Here is an 8,611-nt window from a genome sequence, read left to right as displayed (position 1 = left end):
AATTAGAAAGCACCTTCAAAAAAGTGATTTAACTTCACCGACAAGTATGAAAGTTTTGACTGAATTATAGCGCAGTTCTCTAAAAGCTCTCTAGCCACTTCATGTCCTACCACTTCAGTGTTTACCGGTGGTCCTCTGATGTAGCGAGCATCAACCTGTTTGGCTTTTGTCGCCACGTCTTCACGCACCTTCTGTTCGGAGAGGAAACAAAATGTTAGTTTCCGAAGAGCAAACTCTCTTCAATTCTGACAAAAGGATTGAGCCTGAAATAGATGTGACTTAGGGTGGTCCAGCCTCACATTCTCAGTGATCCGATATCGGACCTAACAAATGATTTTTTATGATTTAAAAAAAAAAAAAAAAAAAAAAAATCTTGATCAAACAGTAAAAGCTAAAAATGACTGCTATGCCGTCTCTAGAACAGATTTGTTTTTTTTTCCCCCACCTGTTCTGACGGAGGCGTGCGTACAGGAGGTCCTCTGACGTAGCGAGCAGGATTTGATCTGGGCTTCCTCGTTTCCTGCTCTTCTTCTGACTCGTTTACCAACACGGTCTGGGGCCTGAAGCGTCCTCGGGCTCTTCCCGCCTTCTGTTGAGAAGTAAAGTTTGCATTGACAGTCCTCATTAGAGACCTTTTAAGTAAACTATTTTTAAGATCGTCGAGTGCCAGCCCGGCTGACGCCGTTCTCTTCTAGGTTTGACTCCCACTGACTGAAAAATAAGGCTTAGGTTAAGACAAGTTATCTGCTCAGTGGACATAATTACTTTGTGTGTATACCCTGAGACGCACGCACACACCTCTGCCTCCAGAGAACAGATATGGCTGCGAATTTGAAAGTGGCGCAAGATTAATTTGCTTTCATGGAGTATTCAGACACAAGTACTCAAATAGACTCAAGGTCTCACTTCCACACGTAAGCTGAGGTAACATTAGTTGCGAAATAAATCACACACAGCTTTTCTTTGGGGACACTAGAACTTCTCGCATGTGTAATTGTTTTTTAAATTTGACAGACTGGGAACAGACATTCAACGGCGGTTATCTCCAGCGACATTTACTCTGCTGAACGGCCACTTCTGTCCTAACCAGGGATCAAACTGGCCGCCACTCCAGTATGGAAATGAAATGACACTGGAGAGGAAACAAGGAGAGCAATTAAAGATGCACATGATGTGTTTGGCCTCTTGTGAAAGTGCGTCATTAAAGCCTTCAAATCTGGGCTGTGTGGTGGGTGGTGGGGGTCAGTGGATTGATTCTGGCTTATTCAGAGAGAACCACTTTGCTCTACACCTTGGGGTTGGGGGAAGATTAGCTTGGACCTTGACTGCCGTCTTGTCACTGAAAATAAGGTTGTGGTAATATGGCAATGCGGCTCTTATATGATGATGATATTGTCCTTTAATTTTACTGTACACACAGCCCTGGTTGTTGGAACTTACTGCTTCTCAAAGAGCGCTTTCATTCTCAGACTACTACAGAAGTAAACCGTCTTAACTGGACCCTTGGGCTGGATGACATTGACAAAATCAATGATCACAATACTTTTTTGATGACATTTTGGGGATGGCTATCGGTACTTCCATGAGATATTTACACCAAGTTATTTAAGAATCATTGGTAATACGGATATTACATCCAAGCAGGTAGCAGCTTTGATTAAAACAGCGAGAACAATCTATGAAGTTCAGAAAGTTGCATTACTTTACTGTAAGGCAGGCTTACCGACAACATTTAACTTACAATATCAATATTGAAAGGATATACAAGGATCAGCCACAACATTAAAATCACAGACAAGTGAAGTGAATAACATTGCTCATATTGTTCCAATGTCACCTGTCAAGAGGTGGGATATATGAGGCAACAAGTGAACAGTCAGTTCTTCAAGTTGATGTGTTGGAAGCAGGAAAAATGGTCAAGCGTAAGGATCTGAGCGACTTTGACAAGTACCAAATTATAATGGCTCAATGACTGGGTCAGAGCATCTCCAAAACAGCAGGTCTTGTAGGGTGTTCCAGGTACGCAGTGGTTAGTACCTACCAGAAGTGGTCCAAGGAAGGACACCCGGTGACAGGATCATAGGCGCCCAGGGCTCATTGATGGCCGTGGGGAGTGAAGTCCAGCCCGTCTGGTCCGATCCCACAGAAGAGCTACTGCAGCACAAATTGCTGAAAAAGTTCATGCTGCTATGATAGAAAGGTGTCAGAACACACAGTGCATCACAGCTTGCTGTGTATGTGGCTGTGTAGCAGCAAACCAGTCAGTGTGCCCATGCTGATCCCTGTCCACTGCCAAAAGTGCCTACATCAGAACTGGACCATGGAGCAATGGAAGAAGGTGGCCTGGTCTGATGAATCACATTTTATTTGGTAAGAGATGGCACCAGCATGCACTATGGGAAGAAGGCAAGCTGACAGAGGCAGTGTGATGCTCTGGGCAATGTTCTCCTGAGAAACCTTGGGTCCTGGCATTCATGTGGATGTTACTTTGACATGTACCACCTCCCTAAACATTGTTACATTGTTGAAGGTCAAGCAAAACATTTTCAGGAATGGTTGTTTGAGGACATGACCAGGAGTTCAAGGTGTTCAATTCAACTTGGCAGCCAAATTTCCCAGATCTCAATCCGATCGAGCATCTGTGGGATGTTCTGGAACAACAAGCCTGATCCATGGAGGCCCCACCTCACAACTTCCAGGACTTAAAGGATCTGCTGCTAACATTTGGTGCCAGATACCACGGGTAACCTTCAGAGCTCTTGTTGGGTCCATGCCTCCACAGGCCAGAGCTGTTTTGGTGGCACAAGGGGGAGCTACACTATATTAGGCAGGTGGCTTTAATGTTGTGGATGATCTGTGTATTGGGCAGCCCTACTGGACATATTTTTGATTAGTTAAAATCCGCCCTTCAGTTATTGGAATATCCAATTGACTGTAGACATTTAAGATCTCTCCAGACTGTATTGACTAAATGACAAAAAGCTTAATGACAGCTACCTTGTCCTGAGCAGGAGGCTCCCTGGCTCGAGTTGTTGCTGTTACTTCTCCATGTGGCCTGGAGAAGTCCAGCCTTCCCAGGCTGCTGCTGGCCAGCAGCTCCCTGAGCCTCTGGTAATCTGGACGCTCCTGGTACCGCAGAGACCTGACGCAGTCCAGAAATCTGGCAATTTCCTCTGGAGTGGAGCATGAAGAAAAAGCAAAAAAAAAAAAAGCTTTAAAAGGAAGCAGTGTCCATTCGGGTGACATTTAAATGGTGAACCATAAACACATAATCACATATAATTTATAGATTTTCCAGTCAATCCACAAGAAGTACTGACAGTTCATTGACTGGAAGTTCCTTCATTCGAGATCAACTCTCCTTTTGAGTTAATAAAAAAGGCCGAACACTTGTGTTGATTGATCTCCATCGGTAGAGAACCTTTATTTTTAATTTTTTATTATTAAATAATTATATAAAGTCTAAGATTTGTTAGTACCTCTGGTTTGATCGTATACTTTCACAAATTTATATTTTAATTCAGTCTGCACGGGCAAATTGCGGGATAGCTCTAGTCGATGAACCAATTCTATTGTAGTGTTTAATGCCATTGAACATATCAACCGTGTATGGCTTAAATAGGACCTCAAAATGTAAACATGCAGAGCGGGTCTTGGACTGACATAGCGGTATTATATGTTAGCTTGGTTCCAAACAAATTCGGAAGCTTAAAAACAGTCATGTAGTATATGGAATGAACGAACAAATGAATGTCTACGTTTGGAATATAATCATGTAAGATATATAAACACTTTCCTTTTGCAGGTGCTTTAAATGTAAATGTAATTTTCCCATATTTTTCTAACATTAAATAGAGTAAAGATTTTGTTTATTTGTTAGAGACCCTAAATTGAGCTCCTAATATATAATTTGATCCGTTCAGAAGAATGTCCAAATAAACTACTTCATCCAACTATTTTGCTGAGTCATGTCTGCCATCTGCCATCTTTGCATAAACCCAAACACGTGTATACCTCGCACGTCTGGATGCAAACGGGAAGAAATATGGAGCGCTGCCTGCATGTAACAAGCCGGACAACAAACATAACACTTTTCCGTTACAAGCTGGACATTTGCACAAAAATATGACCTAAGAGACAGCCACATTGCAGATGTGCGAGCTCGAATGCTACATGCAGTATGCCAACAAAATAAATATTTGAAAGAGCCCTCAAGAGGCGAGAAAAGACGGTACAGGATGTTGAAGGTTCGTAAAGCAGCTTTAAAAGGGTTAGCTGTTTTTTTTTTTTTTGACCTTGTACTTTTGTGTGCACATATGCTAAGAATCCATTTTAAAGTGAATCATTAAAAAAAAAAAAGAAGCATGTTCATTGTTTCAGCATTAAAAGCAGGGACTCATCGCAAGGTACTCTAGTTTCTAAAACACTGCGTGAACAGTCCACAATCCTGTCAAGGCGTGCCATGGTGGGGATGCTGATCTACTGTAGGATCAAATTTGTACCTTACACCAACACTATGGGAGCCTATGTTCCCAAGGTCCTATATTGCCCTAAACATATGTTCCCTCAACATACAAAGAACATTGTCCATACCACTGGTATATTAAACATACATAATCTTAATTAGCAAAAAACGTAATTATTAACGTCATACATCTGTATTATTGTTCACTGTAACGTACGACAAACGTGTTTCAATAACACTACCTTTGAAAGCCACTTCCATAAACCCTATATCAGATATTCACTGAACACATACTATCAGATTATGCATTTTTGACATTTTTTGGAAATTTTGACGACTGCATCTACTTACAACTAATCCAGGATATGAGTAGCGATAGTCGCGAAAATTTGTACCGACTGCTCCAAGATACGACCGTGGAAATTTGCAGTTGGCGCGTCGGCAGCCAGTCAGCAGTCAGTCAGCAGGCGGCCTGCATCGTGTGTGCATGTAGTTCGTGGCTTATCGATATTTCTTTTCATATTTACTGTGTTTGTGCTGTGTGTTTTGTTTATTTTCACCCTTCATGATTTCATAATTCATAGGGGAAAAATTGCTTCGAAATACGACTGTTGTAACATACGACCGTTCTTATAGAATGAATCACAGTTGTAGGTCGAGGTACCACTGTATACTATAGTTATATAGCCTGGGAACCAGGCACACCTGCAGCTCATGTTTCATTTGCTCTGGCAGATACATCTGGCCGTCCTCCCATTCAAACAGATTTCCACCGACCTTGCCGGCGTCGGGCCAGTCACAACCGTTTATCTAATATGGGGGCGAGTTTGATAAGACGCCCATGCAGAGGAGCATCGTTGACGCACCTTACAAAGATGGCTGCTGCTGACCTGGAACGCTCTGTTGAATCTGCTATTGCAACAGTATTAAACAAACTGGACGTGTATCTTCTCTAAAAAACTTTTGTTGATAATATAGATGCTGTAATTCTGACAGAATTTGGTAAAAGTTTAATTTACCAACTCACTTGCTCAGTGCCACATCACATTTTGTTGCTCTGATTAGTTGTAGGTCTATCCAATTGCGTGCAAACGCCCCTTGGAAATTTAAAATGAACCGAGAGATTTCAGACTAGGAAGCATTTTGATTGGTCTAGCGATGCCGGGCTAATAGTAATAAACATAATTCCTCTTTTTATGTTGCGGCAACATGGGGCTGTTTTCAGTTTGAAAAAATTACATTGAGGGAACTTAGGGTTCTCGGAACACAGGGTGGACCCCGACTCAATCCAAGAACTGCATTCATTAGTCAAAAAGATGGGCTGAGCACTCGAATGGGTAGGTCAGTTCTGCATCGGGCTATTTTATTAGGCTTCAGCAAGCTTTTTGCATATTATTACAAGCAAAAGTATTGCCTTCAAATGGCTTTTAGAAAAAAAATATTAAGGCATCAACAATCATAGAACTGTCAGGGTCAGGTGAGATCCAGAAGACGTCTGATAGCAGGGCTGAGCATCTGGGATTACCTAGGGAAACATTAGGAGTTGTAAACAAACTACAACTTTTGAGGCATGACTACTACAATCCATACCATCATCACTTATTTCTTTCGATCTTACTCCCCTACCTCATTTTGTTTCCCATTTCAATATATGGATGAGGAAGTACACGTTCAGGTACAAATGACAACACAGCACCAAAGGTTGGAGTTCTCTCCCCAACCACAACAGAGGCTACAGGTCACCTAGGGAAAGCACCATATCTCCTTCCAATCCAGTGCATTACATGCAGATGGGAGAAATAGTTCACTCAAAGACACGACCAGATGAGGGTCGAAGACCATCTTCCGCTTAGCTGACAGCAGTATCCACAGCTTCAGTCGTCAATTCCTCTCATCCGTTTGTTTACATCCCAATTGAACTAATATCATTGGCGGACTTCGAGTCAGGTGACGCTAGAACAAGTTTTTCAATTGATTTGCGGTATTGTTCTCCCTAGCATTTGCCTAATCAATCTATAAAAATATTTTGTTTACATGGAAAAAAAAAACCCTACTCTTTCGCTGAGGATGGATCGTTTCAAGCAGACCCTTCAGTCCACTGCCTAAAGAAAAGTATTTAGCTTCTCTTCCCTTTGATATCGAAGGTACCGAAAAGTGCAATACCCTAACCACACCCACGTCATGGTGTCCTTAAAGGTCCCCAAAGACCAGATAATGGAAGTGGAGATGCATCTCAGCCTCCGGAACATTTGATGTGTTCAGGGCAACAGACGTGCTTTGTGCAGAGTTACTTTACACATTAAAACCTCACGACAACATCACGAACAGGCCAGAAAAGGTATATAAAACTCGCCACGTTCACTCCTGGTTGATGCATGCCCCGTGTCTTATCTGCGGCTAGCAGCCAGGGGCCCATCAGATAAAGGGCACCGGGCCCACGCGATACATCACACACTTAGCCATCTCACAGGTGTGACCTCTCTTTTTAGGAAGAGGGCCGATAAGCCGGAAAACTTTTAAAAGGCATTTCGACCGGGGCGATTAACAAACAGCAAAAAATTCATTTTGCAAGGTTTGACTTCTGTAGCGAGCTCTGCCACCCTGTGTGTGCTCGCCTGCTCAAAGTCTACACATAGTTCTACAAGCAGAACAAAAAAAGTTATTTTTTGTCAATCAGTGTGCATTACAAGAAGAGGATAAAACAGAATGCTTACAAAATGTACCAGGATAATAATTCACTGAGGAATTATAAATAAGGGAAATCATATATTTTTATGTGTGAATGGAACACTGCTCTCTGTGCGCCCCAATCGCCGTGCCCCGTTCCTCCAAATAAAACAACTAAAACCTGTGTGGGGACGGGGCATGGACGAACAGGGAACAACTTGTAGACCCGCAAAGATTATTTTTGCGCATTACGCATGGAGAGGGTGTGGTCAGGGAGAGAATCACAGAGAAAGTGTCCCCATTTTGCAAGGTTTCGTTCCATAAGGAGACTTAAATAACCTACATTTAAAGCAAAAACAGTTCTGGTGTGCCGGTGGGCACCCATCGCTAGGGCGCGCATCGCCAGTACCGTTGGAGAGGGAGACGGGTCACTGCGATGTGAAATTGTAATGCAAGACTTTTTAAGGACCTAGAGATAGTGCTCTTCACATTTGGTGAGCAATGGGAAATTTCACATTGCTCACCAAATGTGAAATAAGCAATTACTTATTGTGATGACAAGGTAAAATATTTGAAAAAGTTAAATGTTTCTTTATAAACAATTCTAAACATAGAGACAACAGTTTCCTTTCCCAGGAGCCAAAATACTAGCCAGGACGATGTTCTTTGGAGAACATACCTGTATCACTTCCGGTTATGAAGTGACGCCCACGTGTAACTACTGAACCGCTGAAGAGCTTCCTAACTTAACCTGATTTTGAATTACCAATTTAGATTGTTGGCACTGTGATATTATTCTTTTTTGGCTTTGACCCTCGACTCAGGGGCGGCCACGCCACCGGCACCTGCTTTGAAAGCAGCCCAGCACCCTCCTGGTTAAATCCCTCTCCATTTTTTCCTCATTTACTGCCAGAACTATGACAGGAAGAGGCCACGTGCCCAACTGCCTCCCCTTGCGGCTGCCTGCGTGAGCACCTTGTGTCGATTACGCACATTTTGGTATTTTTTAGTATTTATAGAGCTTATTGTGCGTAATCACCGGGTGTCATGACATTTCACTGCATATATGTATGAACGTATGTATATGTATGTGACAAATAATCTCTTGAACTTGAACTTGAACTGCTGTTCCAGTTTACCTGAACTTCATTAACTGTGTTTTTACGATACATGTTGCTTGTTTCTATGTTTGTTTTTTTCCATGTACATGTTGTTGTTTGGTTCTATGTTAATTTGTCTCACACGTGGTGGTTCTCCCCCTCTTGGAGTAGTGATTAGTTGTTTATAGACGCAAACATTGTAAAATAATTCACCAAAGAGGGGGGTTGGTGGTGGTTCTGTGTAACAAAAAAATGTGCTCATCATCCTACAGGTCGTCCACAGGACAGAGTGTTAGAATTAATAAAGTGTTGCATTGCAGGTTGAGACGTTGAACTCCACTTGCAGATTAACTCTGTCCTAGATGCAATGACACAAATA

General features: G+C 42.3%; 1 protein-coding gene across 4 annotated transcripts in view; it reads right to left on the bottom strand.

Annotated features, from left to right (window-relative positions):
- vrk2 (VRK serine/threonine kinase 2) overlaps positions 1–8,611 on the bottom strand; it is a 35,774-nt gene that overhangs the window by 204 nt on the left and 26,959 nt on the right. For 3 of the 4 annotated variants that reach the window (XM_080016574.1, XM_080016576.1, XM_080016577.1), the window contains 3 exons: positions 2,998–3,173; positions 446–589; positions 111–191 (listed from right to left, as the gene is read on the bottom strand). In XM_080016574.1, the coding sequence (XP_079872700.1) occupies positions 111–191; positions 446–589; positions 2,998–3,173 (401 nt within the window). The remainder of the gene's footprint in view (positions 1–110; positions 192–445; positions 590–2,997; positions 3,174–8,611) is intronic. The other variant, XM_080016575.1, reaches the window with a different exon arrangement.

Source organism: Zeus faber (assembly GCF_960531495.2).
Source record: "Zeus faber genome assembly, chromosome: 16".
NCBI classification, from domain to species: domain Eukaryota; kingdom Metazoa; phylum Chordata; class Actinopteri; order Zeiformes; family Zeidae; genus Zeus; species Zeus faber.
Note: the sequence above shows the minus strand (reverse complement) of the source record. Positions and strands in the feature narration are given on the sequence as shown.